General features: G+C 37.8%; 2 protein-coding genes across 5 annotated transcripts in view; one reads left to right on the top strand and one right to left on the bottom strand.

Moving 5' to 3' along the window:
- gry (trafficking protein particle complex subunit 11 gry) overlaps positions 1-9,317 on the top strand; it is a 113,869-nt gene extending 104,552 nt beyond the window's left edge. For 2 of the 3 annotated variants that reach the window (XM_070086762.1, XM_070086761.1), the window contains exons 22-23: positions 3,192-3,371; positions 9,101-9,317. In XM_070086762.1, the coding sequence (XP_069942863.1) occupies positions 3,192-3,371; positions 9,101-9,172 (252 nt within the window). In that variant the 3' untranslated portion in view covers positions 9,173-9,317. The remainder of the gene's footprint in view (positions 1-3,191; positions 3,372-9,100) is intronic. The other variant, XM_070086763.1, reaches the window with a different exon arrangement.
- A 526-nt stretch (positions 9,318-9,843) lies between these two features.
- The window catches only part of LOC128688369 (sorbitol dehydrogenase-like), a 35,588-nt gene continuing 20,132 nt past the window's right edge, over positions 9,844-25,299 (bottom strand). The window contains exons 5-8 of one of the 2 annotated variants that reach the window (XM_070086765.1): positions 20,445-20,629; positions 16,886-17,058; positions 11,673-11,794; positions 9,844-10,936 (exon numbers count right to left, since the gene is read on the bottom strand). In XM_070086765.1, coding sequence (XP_069942866.1) covers positions 10,783-10,936; positions 11,673-11,794; positions 16,886-17,058; positions 20,445-20,629 — 634 coding nt within the window. In that variant the 3' untranslated portion in view covers positions 9,844-10,782. Of the gene's footprint in view, positions 10,937-11,048; positions 11,179-11,672; positions 11,795-16,885; positions 17,059-20,444; positions 20,630-25,299 lie in introns of those variants that run through there. The other variant, XM_070086764.1, reaches the window with a different exon arrangement.

Here is a 25,299-nt window from a genome sequence, read left to right as displayed (position 1 = left end):
TCCTTTGTAAAACCGTGTTGAGACTTATTAATCAACCTGTGCCTGTCAAGATGGCTACAAATTGCTTCGGCAATTATTGATTACATAAATTTTCCCACTATGGAGGTAAGGCTTATTGGTCTATAGTTTGAAGCCAAGGACCTGTCACCTGCCTTGTAAATAGGAATTACATTTGCCATTTTCCACTTATCAGGCACTATGCCAGTTTGTAGTGATAAAAAGATTAGCCAAAGGTATGCTATGTTCCTCTTTACATTCTTTTAACACCCTTGCAAACAGTTCATCAGGGCCTGGGGATTTGTTAGGTTTTAGTTTCTTTATTTGTCTGAGGACCATGTCACTAGTTACTGCAATCGTAATATGGGCCAGTGGGCCTGCTGCAGTGTTCCTCCTTTTTTATGTTCTTATGTACAGTGGACCCCCGCTTTATGATCAGCTCCCAATGCGACCAATTATGTAAGTGTACTTATGTAAGTGCGTTTGTACGTGTATGTTTGGGGGTCTGAAATGGACTAATCTAATTCACAATATTCCTTATGGGAACAAATTCGTTAGGTAATGGCACCTGAACATACTTCTGGAATGAAATAATATCGTAAGCCGGGGGTCCACTGTATTATGGTTCTGGCACTGCACATATAATGTTGATTTGCCTGACAATTTTCCTACATCTCCAAACACACACATACACAGTTTTATTTATATTGTATAAAATATAATCAGATACAGTGTTAAACCTAAGATGGTCATACAGTGCTGCAGGGAGTAATGTGGAAGAGGAAGAATGTGCAAAGATGATGAGGTCATTACTGATGACAAAACTTGGAGCTACAGCTACTTCCGAGAAACCAAGCAACAGTCTTCACAGTGAAAAAGTCCCAACTCACTCAGTCGAAAAAAAGGCATACCAAGTCAGGTGCTTACTCATTGCTTTTTTGACAAAGTTTAAATCATTCGTGAAGAATTTATTCCATCTGTGTAGACAGTTAACCAAAATTTTTACATCAAGGTTCTGAGAAGATAGAGGGAAGACATAAGAAGGAAACATCCAGCATTGTGGGTGTCCAGTGATTGGTTCATTCACCATGACAATGCCCCTGCTCATGCAGCAATGTTTGTCCAGTATTCTCTGGTTAAAAACATGGTGGTTGTCCACCACCCTCCCCACTCCCCAGATCTAGCCTCCAGTGACTTCTTTCACTTCCCAAAAATAAAAATAGCACCCAGGGTGGTGTTTTATCAATGTGGAGGAGATTCAGGCGGACTAGCAGGCTGTGATACATGCCATTAGGAAAAGAAGCATTCCAGATATGTTTGGAGAAGTGACAGAGGTGTTGGTATCAATGTATAGCCTTCCAAGGAGAGTACTTCAAGGGAGACAACTTCAATTAGGTGATTAAGTAAGCCTATGTATCTTTTTTTGCTGCAGTCTGGTAACTTGTTTCATATATGAACATGCTTATTCCCTCTGGTAAGTCATTTATATTAATTAGAAACCATATTGAGACAAGTCCCAGTTCTTGCAGCACCCTCCTGGTGACATTACTATGTGTCATTTAACCTTTTATACCTGTTAACATTTGTCTTTCAAATAAGAAATCTTTTATTCACTGTAATTTGGTTTTTATTCCTCCTGTAATTTGTAATTTTCAGATTAATATTACAAGAGGAGCTATGTTGAATTCATTTTAAAATATAAATACAGTGGAACCTCGGTTATTGTATGCCTCAGTTTTTGTAGGATTCGGTTTTCGTTGAAATTTTGTCCCAGTTTTCGTACATCCGCTCAGTTTTCATAGAGCAGAAAACAGTCCGTATCAAACGCATCCACCAGAATGTCTCCTCGAGAAGGATTTTGAAGGGATTGAGGCTGACCCTGATGACCCTACACCTGTTGTGGAATCTATTGTGTCTTGGGGGAAATCTATTGGGTTGGATGTGAGTGGCCAGGATGTGGAAAAGTTGGTGGACAACCACAGGGAAGAGCTAACCACTGAAGAGCTGCAATACCTTCAACTGAAACAGCAACAGACTGCAGCTGAGGAAATTGCTTCAGAGGAGGAGGAAGAGAGGGGAGAATGTGCCTTCTTCAGTGATTAAGGACATGTGTACAAAGGGGAGAAATATCGCTCTAACAAAGCTGCTGCAAGCCATGTCTGCAACATTCAACGACAATACCTTTTCCCATTTTAGTAAATCTTAAAGAGACACCAGAAACAGACCTCTCTGGACAGATTTTTTTTGACAGGAGTACAGTGACTCTCAAGCTGGTCCTAGTGCCAGTAAAAGACAAAGAAGGGAAGTATCCCAGATAGGGCCTTTATACCTGAAGTCCTCATGGACAGGGATTCCCCTTCCAAATGATAACCTCTCGTCGCCTTCTTCCATATGCCAACAAGAGTCTTCAATAAAGGTAAAAGTGATGTTAAATGTTCATTTATCCATTTCATTAGTCATTTATATTTATTTCTCATTGTTTTCTGTATGTAAAACTATAGTTATTCTCTATAAAATGTATTTTTTGTTAATATTTTTGGGTGTCTGGAGCAGATTAATTGGATTTACATTATTTCTTATGAGAAATATTGCTTCAGTTTTCGTACGATTCAGTTTTCGTCAGACTTTTTAGATCGGATTAATCATGAAAACCGAGGTTCCACTGTACTAGTCAAATTCCAAAATTTGCCAAACTAGAGCCCTGGAGACAGGAAGGGAAGTACTTGCACTGTGAAGGAGGGGGTGATGTTGCAGCTGGAGGAAATCTGAATTGTGATGTGAGAACACTTCTGGCAAGACAGTGATTGAATGAATGAATGATGGTAATTTTTTTTTCAAACTTTGGTGAGAATCAAGCCACTGAAAACATCAAAAGGATTTTCTCCAAATAGCTTCATTTACTCACGTGCTTTTAAATGGAATCCAATTTTGGATGTTTGGCACATCCCAAGGCCAAATGTCTCTTCTTTTTCTTATCGATGTCAGTTTTAACCTAAGTAGTGATATTTAAAGAGATATGGTCTCTGAAACAAAATAAGCACTAATTTTAAATAAAATTTATTATACCAACAGAATTTAGTCATTTGTGGTTTATGAATTTGCAAGGACCTCTACAAACCTAACCTTTGTGAATCTGAGGGTTTTTCAGTACTGCATATAATGTATTTGGTGTATTTATAAAATGTAATTTTCAGGTGCGATTACGTGTGTTGCCAGGTTGCAGTGAACAAGTGACATATACATTATACCCTCTGCTAGCTGGAAATGTTCACTTACCAAAGTTAACACTCAGTGTAGAATCCCACTCTCCAGGCCAACCAACTTCCTTAGATGCTCTATTAGCTCGCATTTTACCTACACATGTTTACATAATGGTAAGTGACATTCCTCATTCATGAATGCAATGTTGCAACTATTGAGATTAATTGGCATCACAGCAAACCCTTAAATTGGAAATTAAAACTGGATATTATTTTGGTCTGTCCTAAACCATTATTAAGTTCAGTTTTCATTACCGGTTTGTGAATTTTTCCTGCACTGGTATTATGACATTGTTCTTGAATGGCATCTTTCCCAAGCACATAGCCTACTAAAATATGTGTAGATTATACTAGATTATGTTAAGAATAACATCCACTTGTAAGTGGTTACATTGCACTATTAGTGTTTTCTCACATAAAACAGTATAATCTATAGCTTTACATAATGGGTAAAATTAAGAAAACTAAGATTAAGTAATTGTTTGCAAGCCCACATACTGTACATCATTTTGGGAAAGTATAAAATTAAGGTAAAATTACAGAATAAAGAAATAATCTATAATGGTTAAATTTATACTTATGCATGAATAAAACTAAACAAATTATTAATTATAAATTACAAAATGAGGTTTATACAAGTACATCAAGCATTGGCAGTTGTGGGGCCCATTATAAGCCGAGCATTTTAGGAAAGACAAAAGTTAAGTCGTATTTGTGTTCCTGGAGTAATTCCATTTTCTAAAGAACATTTTATATAGTAGTAGGTTGGTAGACAACAACCATCCAGGGAAGCACGGTGGACCCTTAACCAGCGATATTAATCCGTTCCTGAGAGCTCATCATTAATCGAAATAATCGTTAGTCAAATTAATCCGTTAGTCAAATTAATCAAATTAATCCGTGCAAGACACCCCAAAGTATTGAAAAAAAAAAATGTTACCACATGAAATATTAATTTTAATACACACAAACTGAAGAAGACATGCACAGTTACATGACACTTACCTTTATTGAAGATCTGGTGATGATTGATGGGATGGGAGGAGGGGAGACCGTTGATCTTCTTAGTGTTTAGAAGGGGAATCCCCTTCCATTAGCACTTGAGGTAGCAAGTCTTTTTCTGGGTATACTTCCCTTGTTCTTTTAATGCCACTAGGACCAGCTTCAGAGTCACTGGACTTCTGTCGCACAACATATCTGTCCATAGATACCTGTACCTCTCGTTCCTTTATGACTTTCCTAAAGTGGTTCACAACATTGTCAGTGTACAGGTTGCCAACATGGCTTGCAGTAGCTGTGTCAGGGTGATTTTCATCAAAAAAGGTTTGCACTTCAAGCCACTTTGCACACATTTCCTTAATCTTAGAAGTAGGCAACTTCTTCAATTTCTCTATCCCCTCCTCCGAAGCAGTTTCCCTAGGTCTGCCCTCTTGCTGTTCAAGATGATCTAGCAGCTCATCAGTGGTTAGTTCTTCATTGTCCTCCTCCACCAGCTCTTTCACATCCTCCCCACTAACCTCCAACCCTAAGGACTTCCCCAATGTTACAATGGATTCCTCAACTGGCATAGGATTCTCAGGGTTAGCCTCAAACCCTTCAAAATCCCTTTTGTCTACACATTCTGGCCACAGTTTTTTCCAAGCAGAGTTCAAGGTCCTCTTAGTCACTTCCTCCCAAGCCTTACCTATGTTTACACAATTGAGGATGGTAAAATGATCTTTCCAAAACTCTCTTAGAGTCAGTTGAGTTTCTGAGGTCACTACAGAGCACCTTTCAAACATAGCTTTTGTGTACAGTTTCTTGAAGTTGGAAATGACCTGCTGGTCCATGGGCTGCAGGAGAGGAGTGGTATTAGGAGGCAAAAACTTCACCTTAATGGAGCTCATGTCCCTAGAAAGTCGCTCTGCCAAGTCTGAAGGATGACCAGGAGCATTGTCTAATACCAGGAGGCACTTAAGGTCTAATTTCTTTTCAGTTAGGTAATTTTTCACATTGGGGGCAAATGCATGGTGTAACCAGTCATAGAAAAAGTCCCTAGTGACCCATGCCTTACTGTTTGCCCTCCACAGCACACACAAATTAGCCTTGACGACATTGTTTTTCCTGAACACTCTGGGAGTTTCAGAATGATACACCAATAAAGGCTTCACTTTGCAATCACCACTAGCATTGGCACACATCAACAGAGTAAGCCTGTCTTTCATAGGCTTATGTCCTGGGAGTGCCTTTTCCTCCTGAGTAATGTACGTCCTGCTTGGCATTTTCTTCTAAAACAGGCCTGTTTCGTCACAATTAAACACATGTTCAGGTTTCAGTCCTTCACTGTCTATGTACTCCTTGAATTCCTGCACATATTTTTCAGCCGCTTTGTGGTCTGAACTGGCAGCCTCACCATACCTTATCACACTATGAATGCCACTACGCTTCTTAAATCTCTCAAACCAACCTTTGCTGGCCTTAAATTCACTCACATCACTAGTTGCTGGCATTTTTTTAATTAAATTGTCATGCAACTTCCTAGCCTTTTCACATATGATCGCTTGAGAGATGCTATCTCCTGCTATCTGTTTCTCGTTTATCCACACCAATAAGAGTCTCTCAACATCTTCTACCGCTTGCGATCTCAGTTTCGAAAACATAGTTGCACCTTTGGCAAGAACAGCTTCCTTGATTGCCGTTTTCTTGCCCACAATAGTAGAGATGGTTGATTGGGGTTTATTATACAACCTGACCAGCTCAGAGACACGCACTCCACTTTCATACTTAGCAATGATCTCTTTCTTCATCTCCATAGTAATTCTCACCCTTTTTGCTGTAGGGTTGGCACTAGAAGCTTTCTTGGGGCCCATGGTGACTTATTTTGCAGGTGCAATCACTACAAAGGCTGTGATAATATGAAATGTTCCAGTTGTATGTTTGGAAGTGACCGCAGTGGCTGGCTTGTAAACATTGGTACCCACGGGACAAGTGAGGCGCGCTCAGGCCAAAGTGGACGCGTCTCGTATGGAACGAATAGCGCTGGTCGGGTTTTTAAGCGCTAATCGAGGCAAAATTTTTGCGTTAAAATGTATCGCTAGTCAGATTTATCGTTAATCGATGCCATCGCTGGTTGAGGGTCCACTGTACTACTGTCCTGCCAAATGAGTGTAAGACAGAAAACTGTATTTGTTTTACATAGTGGTAGGAGTCCTGGTGTCTTTTCTGTCTCATAAACATGCAAGATTTCAGATACATCTTTCTACTTTTATTTACACTTAGGTCATACTACACATACATGTACAAGCATATATATACACACCCCTCTGGGTTTTCTCCTATTTTCTTACTAGTTCTTGTCTATTTCCTCTTATCTCCATGGGGAAGTGGAATAGAATTCTTCCTCCATAAGCCATGAGTGTTGTAAGAAGCAACTAAAATGCTGGGAGCAAGGGGCTAGTAACCCCTTCTCCTGTACAAATTACTAAATTCAAAAAGAGACACTCATTTTTCTTTCTGGGCCACCCTGCCTAGGTGGGATGCAGCTGGTTTGTTGAAAGAAAAGAAGAATTGCTGATGTCTTTTTTTTCTCTCTCATAAACATACAAGATAAGAGATATATCTTGATACTTTTACTTACAATTAGGCCACACTACACATTTATGTATACACACTCATCTGAGTTTTCTTTGGCTTTTCTTATTATTTTCCTTTTATATCCACAAGGAAGTGGAATAAGAATATTTCCTCCGTAAACCATGCGTGTTGTAAAAGTCAATTAAAATGCCGGGAACAATGGGCTAGTAACCCCCTTTTCCCATACAGCTTACTAAAAATAAAAAGAAGAAAACCTTTAAGTTGGAATGTTTGAATGTGCGTGGATGTAATGCGGATGATAAGAGATGTTTGTGGATGTTATGAGTGAAAAGAAGCTGGATGTCCTGGCTCTAAGTGAAACAAAGCTGAAGGGAGTAGGAGAGTTTCAGTGGGGAAAAGTACTGGGATTAGGTCAGAGGTTTCTAATAGAGTTAAGGAAGGAGTAGCAATAATGTTGAAGGATCAGTTATGGCAGGAAAAGAGGGAATGTAAATGTATAAATTCAAGGATTATGCAGAGTACAATAAGGGTGGGATGTGAAAAGTGGGTTATATTAAGTGTTGATGCACCTGGAGAAGAGAGAAGTGTAGAGGTGAGAGATATTTTGGGAGATGTTGAGTGAGTGCATAGGAAGTTTTGGACCAAGTGAAAGAGTACTTGTGGTGGGGGACCTAAATGCTAAAGTGGGTAAAACTGTTGTGGAGGGAGTAGTAAGTAAGTTTGGGGTGCCAGGGAAAATCAAAATGGGGGAGGGCCTTTAATTAAATTATGTATAGAAAGAGGTTCAGTAATAAGTAATACATATTTTTAAAAAAAAGATCATAAATAAGTACACAAGATATAATATAGCATGTAATGAAAGTAGTTTGTTAGATTATGTATTAGTGGATAAAAGGTTGATGGGTACACTTCAGTATGTGTATGTTTATAAAGGGGCAGCAGATACATCAGATCATTATTTAGTTGTACAAAATTCCACTCGAACGGATTGATTGCATTTCCGTTAATTTAAATGAGGAAAATTGACTCTGCAAAGAAGCAAATCCAGTTGCAAGCAAGGTCATGGAACAGATTAAACTCGCAAGTAGAGGTTCCACTGTATATTTCTAGACAATAGTATGTGACCAAAGCAGGTAACATAAGAATGTAGGAACACTGCAGAAGGCCTACTGGCCCATGCGAGGCAGGTCCTTATAATATATAAACATGTCCTTATATAAACATGTTCAAGTGTCAGTGTGCTTATGACTGACTACCATTTTCATACCTAATATTATTGTTAGAACAAAGATTGGCTATAAAATCACAAGAACTACTACAAATTGTATTTTTTTTTTAACATGTCTGGCATTTTCCACCAAGGCAGGGTGACCCAAAAAGAAAGAAAAAAAAAAGAAGCAGAAAAAACTTTCATCATTCAACACTTTCACCATCACTTGTACAAAATCATTGTCTTTGCATAGGCACTCGGGTACAACAGTTTAGATGTCCCTCCAAATTGCCAATATCCCAAACCCCCTCCTTTAAAGTGCATGCAATGTAATTCCCATTTCCAGGTCTCAAGTCTAGCTAACCAGTTTCCCTGGATCCCTTCACAAAATAATATTACCCTGCTCACACTCCCAAAAACCATTTGTCTTCATTCACCCCTATCTAACACGCTCACGCACGTTTGCTGTATGTCCAAGCCCCTTTTGCACAAAATCTCTCCCCCCCCCCCCTCCATCCTTTCCTAGGATGACCCCTACCCCTCCACTACAGATTTATACACCCTCCAAGTCATCCTGTTTTGCTCCATCCTCTCTAAATGACCAAAGCACCTCAACAGCCCCTCCTCAGCCCTTAGTAACTACATACCAACTCGTTTCGACACTATGAATTCTCTGCATAATAATTTACACCACACATTGCCCTTAGGCACAACCTCTCGTCTCCTCCTTGCTGCAGCATTTAAAACCCGTGCTTCACACCTATATAAGTGTGTTGGTACCGCTATACTCTCATATATTCCCTGTGTCTCTGTGGTAACTTTTTTTTTTTTTTTTTTTTTTTTTTTGTCTCCAGTTACTTTGGTGCACCACCCACCTTTTTTCCTTCATCAATTCTGTGATTGGGTTGTTTAAAGATCGTGAATTCTCAGAAATTTGCAAAGCAAGACCTTAGCTGATGCTCATCTGACAAATTTATTGTTGTGTATTATTCGGGTTGTTAATATAGTAATATAGTTAAAGGTTTAATACACATTTTTTTTTAATTTTCTTATTTTTCAGCCTCAAGCAAAGGGTAATGATCCAGCAGTTGCTTCACTGTCTACTCGTGTTACAACAATGGTTGTCAGCTAGTTAGTACATTACAACTTCTTTTTGTGGTAGAATAAATATATTTATTTTATAGTAAGAAGTTCCATATTTCCATTATTTTCAGAGTGTACAATAAATAGTATACAGTATTAATAAAGATGTATTTATTATTATTATATTTAAGCACTAAGCCCATGAGAGTCATACAGCAATTTAACAATAATAACCTAATTTTGATATAAGAAAATAAATATACTGTGTTTAGTAATAATTATATTATTATTATAATCATAATGAAGTGCTGTATGACTGACAAGGGTCATACAGCACCAATTGTTAATTATAGTAACCCTTAAACTGGTATAGGATCCAGTGTAGAAACACAGACCTACTACATATGTTACTCAGTACATGCAGTTTGCCTACTTCTTTAAATACATGTGATGCAAACACCTGCAATCCATACATGTCTGTTCTTGCTGAATGTCCTGTTGGTTGGGAACAGTAGCTCCTCTGAGACCATAAAAGAAACAGCAAGTACTGAACAGTATTATTTGCTAATAATGCACAGTTTAAATAACAAAAAAAAGGCACACTACCGTGACTGGAACGATACACAAATAACCCGTCGTCGTAAGCTCCTTTCTTTTATGTGCGGGTTATTTGTGTAATGCACAGTTTAGTTCAAAGTAGAGTAAAATTTATAAGCAATCAATCCTTTGATGGCATGTAATACATTAAAGCCTGTTTTATGTAATTATTATTATAAAAAAAAGTGCTAAACCTACAAGGGTCATACAGCACAGCTGCTTTATGTAATGCCTTATCAGATACCTATATATTTTAGGAAGGCCTTTACTACACAACATTATAATAATATTCTTGAGTCAATACTATGCCTGGAAATAGTATGTAATCAAATTTTTATAAAGGAAGAGAAGGGTAGTTCAAATTCCTTAAATCAAGTCCTTCACTAGCATGAGAGCTACCCTCCTTGAGGATTGTATTCATTCTATTGATTTTGTTTAAATTTAATTTAAAGAGTTCATTGTATGTATCCTGTTACACACAAATAATAAGTGTTAGTGCTAAACATTTTAGGTGTTTGTTTTTCTGTAAACCAGAGCTCCATTTTTATATTTAGGGAAAAGTACCAAACCCATAGGGGTCATACAGTACCTGAGGAATGGGAGATAATCTGGTTCAATCCAAGGAAGGGGAGGAAGACTCCAATTCCTTAGATCAAGAACCTCTCACTAGCATCCCTTGAGGGGACCAGTCCTCTAATGTGGTTAGGTTTTTGCTCACTTCCAGGAAACCAGGGCCACAGCAGTGTTGTACTACCCTATTTACATAATAATCTTCATTCTTTGTTACAGGATGAAGGTATTTTTTCATGCTACTTTCATCAAAATTTGGATTTAATAAGTTTTGTTTTTTAACCTGTTACTGCCTGAATAATATGGGATATTGATTAAAGAAGCACATTAACACTAACAGGGCTTTCCCACAGACCTCCCTGATGGCCCTGCAAGCAATAAAGGGCCTGTGGTCTACAAGTTGAAATACCTTAATCTGGAATATATTTGTAAAAACTTAATTATATTTTTCAATATTCACTTATCATAATTGTTCACTTAAATATGTTGAAGTCAATCACAGGAAATCATGACTTTAATGGCTCCTCCTGCACCAGTGCGAGCAGTTTCAAATGCCTTGTCAGCTTCCTCTAGTTTGAATCGATGAGTGATGAGAGATTTAACATTGATCTTTCCTGAGGCGACCATGGCCAAAGATGATGGATAACTGAAAAGGAAAAAAAAACTGTACTGCTTATGTGTTACATATACTATAAATAAGTGTCAATTTATATTCATAAGAACACCATCTGCCATACCACAACCATATTCATCGATGTCCTAGTCATGCATGTTTCAATAACCAGTACGTGCTGAGGCAGCAGTTGCTAAAACAGGTGTAGTAGCTGCAGCTGTTCCACTATAGTAGAGGCACCCCCAGTGGCTGCAGTAGCCACTGCAACTGCAGTTCTACAGCAGCAGCAACCATGGGAACAGCAGTAGAAAAACAATTTGGAACCAATGAATATGTATTGTGTTGAAAGTCCAAAACCAGTCTGACACATGCCCAGGTTCTGAGATCATCAAACATGTTTCTCACTTTCTGCAACCTTTTATCATTGACAATGAATGAATGAGGGTGAATTTGTTTCCTTCTCCAGTCCACCCTGCCTTGTCAGATGGTCAATGAGGTACAAAAAAAAATAAATCTGAACACTGCACAAGTTGAATTTAAATTAATTTTCATAAGAAAGAACTCTTAGAAAAAAAAATTAGGCTTGGGACATCCATTGGACTCATTCTGAACAAAATCCTTTGGTTAGCTTTCAATTTGGGGGTTGTGCATCAGCAAATAGAATAGTGGCACAGAAAAAAGCTCATGAATAAGCCATGCTTTCCATGAAATGCCCTTCAGTAGAAAGTTGTACTATCTATCAGGACTACAATTAAATCATCATTCTTACTTGTTGGCATATCGAAATACACCTCTGATGTCAACTTCCCGAGCAGCTGCAATAACCACAGGAATTTTTACTTCTTCAGGACCATGGCCGATCAACACTATCACTCCACCAGACTTTGTAGCCTATAAACAGTGGGACAAGGAAAAATTATAGGAGCTATGAAAGTTGCATATTGTTACAAGACAGTAGTGCAGCAAGACTGTTTTTGGTTCTTAACAAAATAAAAAATTATTAGCAGTGTGATAAAACAAGAGTGGAATGTGGTATTAAGAGGCAGTACTAAGTGCTCCAACCAATAAAAATTAATAAAACTGACGTACTGTACTCAATACTGAAGACAAAACACCCACCGTATAATTCTGCTCTTGTAGCTGTAAACAAGTAACTGCAAATACTGTGTATAATTATTATTATTATTACTACTATTAAAATAACAAGAGTTAATCCAATCGAGTAACAATGTAATCCACCAAAACCTGTTGTAAATCTAATCACTGTATGACTTAGCATTTTTCCCATTGCTTTTTCTACTGTAATTACAAACTTTTTTTTTTTTTTTTTTAACAAGTTTGCCGTCTCCCACCGAGGCAGGGTGACCCAAAAAGAAAGAAAATCCCCAAAAAGAAAATACTTTCATCATCATTCAACACTTTCACCTCACTCATACATAATCACTGTTTTTGCACAGGTGCCCAGAACACAACAGTTTAGAAGCATATACGTATAAAGATACACAACACATCCCTCCAAACTGCCAATATCCCAAACCCCTCCTTCCCATTTCCAGTACTCAAGTCTGCCTATATGAAAATAACTGGTTTCCCTGAATCCCTTCACTAAATATTACTCTGCTCACACTCCTACAGCTCATCAGGTCCCAAATACCATTCGTTTCCATTCACTCCTAACACGCTCACGCATGCTTGCTGGAAGTCCAAGCCCCTTGCCCACAAAACCTCCTTTACCCCCTCCCTCCAACCTTTTTGAGGATGACCCCTACTCCACCTTCCTTCCCCTACAGATGTATACACTCTCCATGTCATTCTACTTTGATCAATTCTCTCTAAATGACCAAACCACCTCAACAACCCCTCTTCAGCCCTCTGACTAATACTTTTATTAACTCCACACCTAATTTCCACACTCCGAATTCTCTGCATAATATTTACAACACACATTGCCCATAGACAGGACATCTCTACTGCCTCCTCGCTGCAGCATTTACAACCCAAGCTTCACACCCATATAAGAGTGTTGGTACCACTATACATTCATACATTCCCTTTGCCTCCATAGATAACATTTTTTTTCTCCACATGTACCTCAATGCACCACTCACTTTTTTTCCTTCCTCAATTCTATGGTTAACCTCATCCTTCATACATCCATCTGCTGACACGTCAACTCCCAAATATCTGAAAACATTCACTTCTTCTATACTCCTCCTCATTAATTTGATATCTAAATCATTTGATACCCTCATCACCTTACTCTTTTCTATATTCACTTTCAACTTTCTACCTTTACACACACTCCCAAACTCGTCCACTAACCTTTGCAGCTTTTCTTCAGAATCTCCCATAAGCACAGTATCATCAGCAAAAAGTAACTGTGTCAATTCCCATTTTGTATTTGATTCCCCATAATTTAATCCCACCCCTCTCCCCAACACCCTAGCATTTACTTCTTTTACAACCCCATCTATAAATATATTAAACAACCATGGTGACATTACACATCCCTGTCTAAGACCCACCTTTACTGGGAAGTAGTCTCCCTCTCTTCTACACACTCTAGCCTGAGCCTAACTATCCTCATAAAAACTCTCTACAGCATTTAGTAACTTACTACCTATTCCATATACCTGCAACATCTGCCACATTGCTCCCCTATCCACTCTATCATATGCCTTTTCTAAATCCATAAATGCAATGAAAAATTCTCTACCTTTATCTAAATACTGTTCACATATATGCTTCAATGTAAACACTTGATCTACACATCCCCTACCCACTTTAAAACCTCCTTGCTCATCTGCAATCCTACATTCTGTCTTGCCTCTGATTCTTTCAATAATAACCCTACCATACACTTTTCCTGGTATACTCAGTAAACTTATTCCTCTATAATTTTTACAATCTCTTCTGTCCCCATTCCCTTTATATGAAAGAATTATACATGCTCTCTGCCAATCCCTCTTTCACACATTTATTAAACAAAAATACCAACCACTCCAACACTATATCCCCCTCTGCTTTTAACATTTCTGTCATGATCCCGTCAGTTCCAGCTGCTTTATCCCCTTTCATTCTATGTAATGCAAACAGAACAGTGACTACTTTATTAGGTACACTTGTACACTTGCTTATTAATGGAAAATCTTATCAGGCAATCACATGGCAGCACCACAATGCTTAAATACATGCATACATGGTCAAGAGGTTCAGTTGCTGTTCAGACCAAACATTAGAATGGGGAAGAAATGTGATTTAAGTGACTTTGACCTTGGAATGATTGTTGATGTGTTGAAGTATCTGTGGAAATAAGTAAGTTTATATATAAAGGCATAGTAGAAATAACACTTATATGGGTGTGAGGCATGAATTTTGAATCCTACAGCAAAAAGAAGGCTAGACAGTGATGCTGTGTTTGAGAGCAATGTGTAATATCATTGGGAGTGTTTGGAACGTAGAAATTAAAAGGCAATGTGGGGTGACATGGAGTTGTTGAGATGGTTTGGGAATGCAGAGAGGATGGAAAGGGACAGGGTGATGAAAAGTGTATAAATGTAGGATGGAAGGTAAGAGGAGGGGATGGGGGGGCCTTTCCAGGAATGGTTGGAGGGAAAGGGCACAAGAGACTCTTGAGTTTTAGGGGCTTAAGCATTCAGCAGATTTGTGCAAGTATGTTAGGAGTGTGGGGGCATAAATAGTTTTTAATGGACATGCTGTTGGAGTGTGAGCAAGGTAACATATATGAAGAGATTCAGGGAAACCAGTTTGTCAGATTTAAGTCCTGGAGTTAGGATGTTGAAGTTGGAGGGTAATCTGATTATGTCAGCACACTTCTGGAGAGATGGCAATTTAGCTAGTGCTTTGTTCTTTTATGAGTCACCCTGCCTTGGCAGGAGATGGCTGTTGAGTTAAAAACAAAATTCTTTCATTTTAAAACTTGGGAAGTAAATCATCACTTGAATGACAGTGGTGCAGCGAGTTGTGGCCCACAGTACTATCTTTGCCCTTTCTCTTGATTAAATTACAGTATTTGTGTTACTTTTACAATATATTATCCAAAGACCTAAAATATTTAACAATTCAGAGCTTAATATAAATTTGTTACTGGTCAGTGAGGAATAGATTTTATGAATAAATGATCACCACCCAAGATGCTACGGTTAATGAATGTTTCTCATTTGCTGTCTTCCTACCCCGCGAATTTGGGGGTAATACTGTACGATATTTAAAGCGTCCCAGAATGATATTATCACCATTAATCATTTCTAACAACCACCTTTAGATGCCATCATAAACGAAGGGAGAAGTAATGAGAAGTCATGCCAAGAATTGTAAACAAAGCCAAATGCATTAAGGGGAGTCACTCGGTCAAAGGCGGACTGATATACTGTACATTCTCTCTGATGCTGGACCAAAGAAAACAGAATTTTTTCCCTCTGCCCGACTACCACACTTCATATTTATGTGAAATTTATTGTACTGTGGGTGTATGTATGTATCATATTTATGTGCTATGTAATGTGTTTCTTAAATAATTTTGAAGAGAACATCATAGATGAATTAATGAAAATGTCTATATTAATCCTAGGTAGTAGGTTGGTAGACAGCAACCGCCCAGGGAAGTACTACCGTCCTGCCAAGTGAGTGTAAAACGAAAGCCTGTAATTGTTTTACATGATGGTAGGATTGCTGGTGTCCTTTTTTCTGTCTCATGAACATGCAAGATTTCAGGTACGTCTTGCTACTTCTACTTACACTTAGGTCACACTACACATACATGTACAAGCACATATATACACACCCCTCTGGGTTTTCTTCTATTTTCTTTCTAGTTCTTACTCTTGTTTATTTCCTCTTATCTCCATGGGGAAGTGGAACAGAATTCTTCCTCCGTAAGCCATGCGTGTTGTAAGAGGCAACTAAAATGCCGGGAGCAAGGGGCTAGTAACCTCTTCTCCTGTATATATTACTAAATGTAAAAGGAGAAACTTTCGTTTTTCCTTTTGGGCCACCCCACCTCGGTGGGATACGGCCGGTGTGTTGAAAGAAAGAAGTCTATATTAATGTAAATTAAGACAGTTAATGTGCCCATGAGTGATTATCATTATTATGTATTAGTATTATTATTATTACTATGACGTCAAGACTAGAGCGACACTCTTAGTGATTTTAATGTGTACCTGCATGCCAGCACAGTGTGTAAGTTTAATTGGGTACAGGTACACATAAGTATAATTATCAGAGTACATATAAAATACACAATAACTTTAAAACCCTTGAAATTTTGGAAAGTTTCCAGACATAATGGAGAGATGTGCTCAAAGAGAATGTAAACAAACCGGGTGGCATGCAGTGACCGTATTAGAAAGTCAGGTGGGAGAAACCGTACAGCGAGTTTTGGCCATAATTTGAAATGTCCGTATTAGCGGAATGCTGTAAAGTGGAGACCTACTGTATATGCCAAGTGTGCCCTTCATTCTGACCCTTGGGTTATGGTTAGGTTAGGTAAGGTTTGTCAGGAAACAAGACAGGTGTTTCCTGATGCAGGTCTTAGTCATATGATGACCTGCAGCTGGAGCTTTTGGTCATCTTCCCAAGGCCTTTCGTTAGCCTACCAGTCCACCCCTTTAAAATTTATGGTTAGGACTCCATTTGACCCTTGGGTTATGAAACTTCTTAAATCAATACAGGAATTGGAGCTACATTTCCCCTACCTTTCTTCCATTTTCCAGGTACTGTAATGCCCTTGCAGATTAGTGCTTCCACATGAAAATAATAATACACTATACATTTAAAACTGTCAGCCAAGGGTGAGGAGGCAGGATCGGGCAAGCTCGACACTACTCACGGCCCTTGTATACTGAATAAATTTTTCATAGCCAACATCTTTTATACTGAGTGATACTGATCGAGATTTAGCATTACGGTAGATCAAAGTGGTGGGGGTAACAAAGCTGTACAAACATTAAGTATACCTACCAGAACTCCAAGACGAATACTTGTTTCAGCACCACTACACTCTATTGTCTTGTCTGGCATGCCCATTACTTCTTTGACTTCTTGTGCCAAAGTCTCAGCATCACTCGTTTTGACAAGAACTGTGTAGTCTGCTCCAAGTTCCTTTGCAACTTTCAAGCGATTTTCAGCAATATCTGAAGAAAGAGAAGGAATACTGTTAATCTTTAAAAACAAAAATTACAGAATTAATGTTATTTTTGGAATACTACCTGTGATATGTAAATAGGTGTAAATGCACACACACAAATTGCAAATGTAAGTCAACTTTTGTCTTCGGACCTACATGTATGTATGAATATGGCAATGGAAACATAAACACATATGCAGTATAATGTGATTCTTTAATGACATTTTGCCCATGCAGTAGGTTTTATCAAGTCACAAACAGATATACCTGGGTGAAACATATGTGAGTATTTATAGGATGAGAATGCTGGGTCAGGTGGAGAAAGCTGCATGTGACAATCTTCCAAGTAGCTAATTTAAAAACTTGGGTAGCTTTTAACAGGGATTGGATAAGTATACGAGTAGACCTTCTGCAGTGTTCCTTGAGTCTTATGTTCTTATGTGGGATAGCGATGAAGAAGTTTCTTGGCAAGAGGTTCAGCTATGTTATAGAAGCCAGTGTTCTGGTTGAAGTTGTTGGATGTACAGATAAGTGATGATTCCAGGATTCTTCAGTATTGAGTGTTGTCTTCTCTGGCAATGAGTCTTGTGTTTCTGTAGTTTATTAAATGGTTGTGTGAATTTCAGTGTTGAACACAGGCATTCCTTGGATCGTCAGATCTGTCTGTGTACTGGTGTTCTGAAATACGTGTTTGGAGGTCTCTGGATGTTTCGCTGATGTATAATTTGCTGCAGTCATTACAAGGGATTGTGTATACCCCTGCAGAGGATTGAAGCTTGTCCTGTCTGTTACTGGTAATGTCCTTGATGGAGGTGGATGTGGAGGTAGATACTTGGAATGAGGTTTTGGAAAAGATGTTGGAAACGTGTTTAGCAATAGAGTTGGTGGGGAGGACTATGTATCTCTTCTTGGCAGTGTCTTCTCTGGGTGTGTGGAAGATGTTTAATGCCTGTTGTCTGCAGTCTCTGATGAAGTGACGAGGATAGTGAAGTTTGGAAAATACTTGTTCAATTATAGTGCATTCTTCCTCAAGGAACTCATTGTGGAAGATACTTGTTCAATTAATGCACTATAACTGAATGCACTATAATGCACTATAACTGAATGCACTATAACTGAACAAGTATTTCCCACAATGAGTTCCTTGAGGAAGAATGCACTACAATTGAACACATATTTTCCAAACTCACTATCCTCATCACTTCAACAGAGACTGCAGACAACATGCAAAACAATACTGCCTTACACCAAATTGTAGCATTCTCATACTGTAAACTACTTTCAACAATGCTCAATGTTATATTCCCATATAATTTAAATATTAACTATTGGCATACACAACTTACAAAATACTTTCAACTTGTTCCAACGTAATATTCCCAGATTGTAATTTGAGTAAACTTACTGTCTGCTGTAAATAAAAACAGACGTACAACTTAAAAGAAAATTATGATCAATTTCTCTAGTATTAAGTAGTCTGTAAGCAATTAAATTTAGTCTGCCCATAATGCCATGGCATGATAGTGGCTCTCTTTGTACTGCAACTCTTCTTTCTTTCTTTCAACACACCGGCCATATCCCACCAAGGTGGGGTGGCCCAAAAGGAAAAACAAAAGTTTCTCCTTTCACATTTAGTAATATATACAGGAGAATGGGTTACTAGCCCCTTGCTCCTGGCATTTTAGTCGCCTCTTACAACACGCATAGCTTACGGAGGAAGAATTCTGTTCCACTTCCCCATGGAGATAAGAGGAAATAAACAACAAGAACTAGTAAGAAAATAGAAGAAAACCCAGAGGGGTGTGTATATATATATGCTTGTACATGTATGGAGTGTGAGCAGGGTAATATTTAGTGAAGGGATTCAGGGAAACCGGTTATTTTCATATAGTCAGACTTGAGTCCTGGAAATGGGAAGTATAATGCCTGCACTTTAAAGGAGGGGTTTGGGATATTGGCAGTTTGGAGGGATATGTTGTGTATCTTTATTCGTATATGCTTCTAAACTGTTGTATTCTGAGCACCTCTGCAAAAACAGTGATAATGTGTGAGTGTGGTGAAAGTGTTGAATGATGATGAAAGTATTTTCTTTTTGGGGATTTTCTTTCTTTTTTGGGTCACCCTGCCTCAGTGGGAGACGGCCAACTTGTTGAAAAAAAAAAAAACATATATGTGTAGTGTGACTTAAGTGTAAGCAGAAGTAGCAAGACGTACCTGAAACCTTGCATGTTTATGAGACAGAAAAAATACCAGCAATCCTACCATCATGTAAAACAATTACAGGCTTTCATTTTACATTCACTTGGCAGGATGGTAGTACCTCCCTGGGTGGCTGCTGCCTACCAACCTACTACCTTGCTACTGCAACTCATTACTGTAATTATATAATGTAAACTTGCAAGGAAATAAAAATTTGTTTTTGTTGTATTTGTAAGAGGTCTAATAGCTGTACCTCAGCTTAAAGACTGGAGACCTATAAGCCAATCCACTTAAAGAGGTCCAGAGCTGAAAATCAACATCCTCAAGAGGTCCAGTAAAAACACTTTCATTCAGCCTAGCTCCTGAAATTGTATGGTACAAAAAGAAGAACTTCTAAATGTCTAAAGAGAATTTGCATAAAAAATAATAGTGTAAAATTATGAGGTTCAGAATTCCTTTGGCATTTCAAAAGGGTAAGTGTCATACTCCTAATCTTAATAAAGTTGTCAAATTTTCATCCTATAGCCCAACAAAAATCCAAACCCTTCTTCCAGATATACCAGTGTTGAAAGACTGAAGCTGATAAAAGATGCATTCTTAATTTATTACAAGGAAGCCAATTCAATTTCAAAAATTTATTTCTTTGCACAGTACACAATGTGCAGTTTACATGTGGTAAAATATTGTTCAGCACAAAGAAAGTCACTAGCATGCATGAGCATTTTGGGCAGAATAGTCCTAATACTTATAGACTACTTAAAACTAGACATAGGTTATGGTAAATTCTAATTATACATTAATACAGAGAGGTAGCAAAAAATTTATAATTGGGAAAATATAAGGAAAAAATGTAGGAAATCACTAAGTGGGCAGCAGTATAAGGGTACCCAAACTGAAATCACAAAACAAGGTAGCCTATCCCCTCTACATACCCATGGTAAAGCTTTCATGACTGAGGCTATATGAACTTCAACTTCCCAGTCTGCTTTATTTACTTCTTTTATTTTAAATCAGTGGTAAGTGCTAAGCCCATAGATTCATATAGTGCTTGGGGAATGAGAGGTAATCAGGTTCATTCCAAGGAAAGGAAGGGCAACTCCAGTTCCTTGGATCAAGAGCCCCTCATCAACATAAAGGCATATCTCTTGAGGTGACTATATTCACTAGTTTTAATCAACAAAAAGAGTTCCTTACCTGTGATGCACACCTTAGTGGCTCCCATAGCTTTAGCTACAAGTAAATTAACGAGTCCAATTGGTCCTGCACCACAAATTAAGACGGATGAACCAAGAGTGACTCCTGCACGTTCACAAGCATGAACTCCAACACTTAATGGTTCCAAGAGGGCTCCCTCCTCTAAACTCACATGATCTGGCAGTCTGTAAAAGAATGTTAGATGCAACTGTATTACTGGATTCCTCACTTTTATGTAACATATAGACTGGTTTTAGTAATACTACATTGTTGAGCGTCTTGTGGAAATGGTTATTCACTTTCATTTATCATATCATACAGGGTATTCCTTATTATGTACATATTTCAAGTTTCTTGTGTCAGTTTGTATACTTAAACATAATGTTATCCATTTCAAAAGAAAAATAAAGTGTTTTATTATCCAAAGTAGTATTTAGCTTCTTGTTTTTTTTTATATAATTAGAATTTGCAAGCCATTAAAGGATAATTCAAATTACAAGTGGTGTAGAATACATAAGGCAAATGAAAAAAATATTTATAATGCTCCATAAGTAACTAAGGCTTAATAATAAAGTATTCAGGAAGCCTGAAGGAGGGGGGAGGCAGAAATAGATTTTTTTTATCTAATTATCCAATTTTAGTGAAATTTTTACTGTGATTTAAATAGCTTTTGAAACTTGCACACTGTAGTTATTATGAAGATTGCCTTAAAATATAAAGAGAAAAAAATAATTATTGGCTGTTTTATGGGGGTGTCACTTCAATACTCCTAATGCAAAACTTGGCTGATAGACAATATTCTAGTTGATCTCACATGAAATATATTATTATTATTATAATCAAAAAGAACACTTGAAAGATAAAGGGCCAAATAACTGTGTAGTAACTGGGTTTCACGAACATATCATTATCTTGTCGTTTAAAAAATGTTAAGTTTGTTTTTTTCATTTTTAGTGATATTTTGGGAAAAAAATCAATTACACAAAAATGGTAAAGGCCTTAACACCATAGCTATGGTGTAAAACCATCATTACTCAATGTGTGCAAAAATCATGACATTCTGTCAACAAATAAATGCATTATGCTTATCGAAAGGAGAATAACTTATTCCTAAGAAAAATAGAAATATCATTTTCTATGAAACCACAGACTTCTCCTGCCACAAGTCATGGGAGCAGCAACATCCTCTCCTCATAGTAGTGCAAAGGCAACAGAGTGCCTTACACTCTGAACATTTATATCCTATCGTCAGAAAAGTTTTCATATTGTATATTTTCAGAAAAACACTCATAAAACTCATAATTTTTGGAGGAAAAAAAAAAAGACACAATATGGCACAATGTCCTCTTGATGACAGCAACAATAAAAATTACATTCTTGGAAAAAAAAAAAAGCCACTTGGAAACATGGTATAAACAAGTGGCCAGATTTATGCACTATTTTTCACTAAGAGAAATTTTCATAATTTTTCATATTTTTTTTTTTTCTGTATGTCTACTTCTCCTGAAGCTTCTACCAGGTCTCTCAACTGAGTTTCATTACTGCATGAAAATGGTTTCTACAAGAATATTTTCCTGCAGTCTATCCTTCAATATGGTTTCACAAGCTTTGTTCTCCCTGTATGTGTAAGGAGGTTCAACTGATCTATTACCACATGTGCAGTGGGGTCCTGTAGGGGCTAGTAGTTTTCTTCTCTCTATTCACTTCTGGATGTTAATCCTTAAACTGTCCAAGCAGATCTATGCTCATATGCGTAGTGCTGCAAAAGTAGTTTTCCTTTTTTTTTACTTATTTTCAAATATAACAAAAAAAAAAAAACAAAGATCGAAGTTTTTTTTACACATTTTCAAATGTAAAAAAAGAAAAGATCTACTTTTTTACATACTTTCAAATGTTGAAAAAACGAAGATCTATGTTTGGATAGTTTAAGGGTCAAGTATCACCAACCCAACTGGAAGGCAAGTAAAAAATATTCTACAGCAATAAAACAACCATTTTTAGATACATGTGCTCTTCATTTTCACAATCTGAAGCTCATCAAAGTTCAGAAACTATTACAGTATTTTTTAAAGCATTATGAAGTTAATTTTTCTTATAGCTCTCTGGAAGTCTTAGGAATGCAACCCTATTTTCCCCCTGTGTTTTTGGTCCATAAATCACAAAAATCATTGGTAGAACAGTTTTCAGCAATGTTGGCAATGCTTAACATTATGAAGCGAGTGGAGAAGGTGATTGTGGCCCTACTTGGTTAAGAATGATGACTGGAGTGGATGTGATGATGAAGGTTGGAGCCTGTGATGCTGATACAGCTTCATCAGTTAATTACTGTATATACTATCAAATGCCACTGGTTTGTTTTATCTTTCAGTTCTTTATACAGACCACTGCACATTCTAAACTGACTAAGCCAACCAGCGCTAAATGTGCACTTGTTTTTGGGCTGTCCTTCCTCCTCACACGCTGTTGTATATTATGATGAGGTTTTTCTTAATAATACATAATGCCATCAAGTGGAACACCTTTCTTTGCTTTTCACTCAATTCATTTAGTAAACTGCTGTTTCATTTAGCTATAATGATCTATTCCTCCTTTTTTTCACTTTGTCACATAGGTTACAAAAGATTACTCATTGCACAAGCTGTACTTAACTACAACATCAGGTCCTTAAGCAAACACTATGATGACCTCCTGGCACTCCTTGAATCACTAAAGACACCCTTCTCCTGCATTATTCTTACTGAGACCTGGCTTAAGCAGGACACAATACCAGGATACACAGCAATTCACAACTGCAGACCAAACCAAGTTGGGGGTGGTATTGCAATCTATTACTCTAATCAATTATCTTGTATTAGCACCACTTGCTTTAGTGATGAATATGGGGAATACATTTTTGCTAATTTTACTGTAAAAAACCTAAAGACACCTATAACAATCGGTGCCATTTACTGGATACCTCACACAAACATCCCAAATTTCAGTGAGAAATTAAAGTCACTAATAACAAACAGACAAATGAATAAGCACCACCACCTCTTAGCTGGAGACTTCAACATCAACCTTGGCTTACTAGATGATCAGCCTGTAACTGATTTCATCAACAATATGAACAACACACTTCTCATACCAACAATAACTAAACCAACCAGGCTCACTGAGACAAGTGCAACCATAATAGACCACATATGGACCAATATACTAGCCCCCCTTAAATCAGGGATAATCACAGATAGCACTACAGACCACTACCCTACCTTCCTCCTGACAAACATTAATAAACCACCACTTGAATACAACAAAGTCTCATTTAGACTCCATGACGAGGCCTCAATAAGGAAGTTCACAACTGACCTAGAGATTGTTGACTAGCCTACAGAATTCTCCAAGGCCAATGGTATTGATGACTGGACAGACATTTTTCTTAACAAATTACTTAGACTATACAACAAACATTGTCCTATAAAAACGAAACAGATCACAAACAAACGGCTTGGTTGCCCATGGCTAACCAGCACCATTCTGAAATCCATTGACAAGAAACACCAATATGAAAAGCAATATAGACAGGGCTTAATACACAAAGATATTCTTAAACACTATTCATCAGTTCTCACCAAAGTAATAAAGAAAGCCAAACAACTATACTACTCCAGTAGATTCACAGACACTAGAGGAGATATAAAAAAGACCTGGAAAACACTCTCTCAGATTCTAGGGACCCACAAACTGAAAAAAACCAAGAATATTGTCCTAACTAAACCTAATGAAACACCACTACATCCCACTGACACAGCTAACAAGATAAACGACTTCTTCTCAACAATAGGATCTAATCTCGCCAATAAAATCCCACATACTAATGCCCATGCCGGGGACTACCTAGATGGGAATTTCCCAAATTCCTTCTATCTTGCACCAACTGAGCCCTCGGAAGTCAACGAGATTATAAAGTCACTTAAAAACAACTCAGGGAATCTGTCTAATGTCCCACCATTACTGTACAAGCGAGCGGCCCATATCTTTTCGCATGCTATTTCATTACTTTTTAACAAGTCACTAGAAACTAGCACCTTCCCGAAACTACTCAAGATGGCAAGGGTTACACCAATACATAAAGGTGGTGACCCTACAGACTTAAACAACTATAGGCCAATATCAAACTTACCATTGCTATCCAAAATCTTTGAGAAACTCGTGCACAGGAGACTATATTCATTTATAACAGCACAAAACATACTCAACCCCTGCCAATTTGGATTTAGGAAAAATAAAAGCACTAATGATGCAATCATAAAAATGCTAGATCTGCTTTACACAGCATTGGAAAATAAGGAATATCCACTAGGAATTTTTATTGACCTAAGAAAAGCTTTTGACACAGTAGACCACGACATCCTACTCCACAAACTTGACCATTACGGTATAAGAGGCCATGCGCTTGCTTATTTCAAATCTTACCTTACTAATAGGTATCAGTATGTTACCATTAAAGACACAGCATCAACAACACGGCCACTTGATACTGGAGTTCCGCAGGGAAGTGTCCTTGGTCCCCTGCTCTTCCTCATATAGATCAATGATCTTCCAAACGTATCCCAACACCTGAAACCCATTCTCTTTGCTGACGACACGACTTATGTCATCTCTCACCCTAATCTTGCCACCCTCAACACCATTGTTAACGAGGAGCTGATCAAAATATCAACTTGGATGACAGCCAATAAACTTACGCTTAACACTGACAAAACCTACTATATTATGTTTGGTAGCAGAGCAGGAGATGCACAAATTAACATTAAGATCGACAACACTCTAATTACCAGACATAATGAGGGCAAATTCCTAGGCCTATACC

This window comes from Cherax quadricarinatus, chromosome 19, assembly GCF_038502225.1.
Source record: "Cherax quadricarinatus isolate ZL_2023a chromosome 19, ASM3850222v1, whole genome shotgun sequence".
Classification (NCBI taxonomy): domain Eukaryota; kingdom Metazoa; phylum Arthropoda; class Malacostraca; order Decapoda; family Parastacidae; genus Cherax; species Cherax quadricarinatus.
This window is presented reverse-complemented; position numbering and strand designations above follow the sequence as displayed.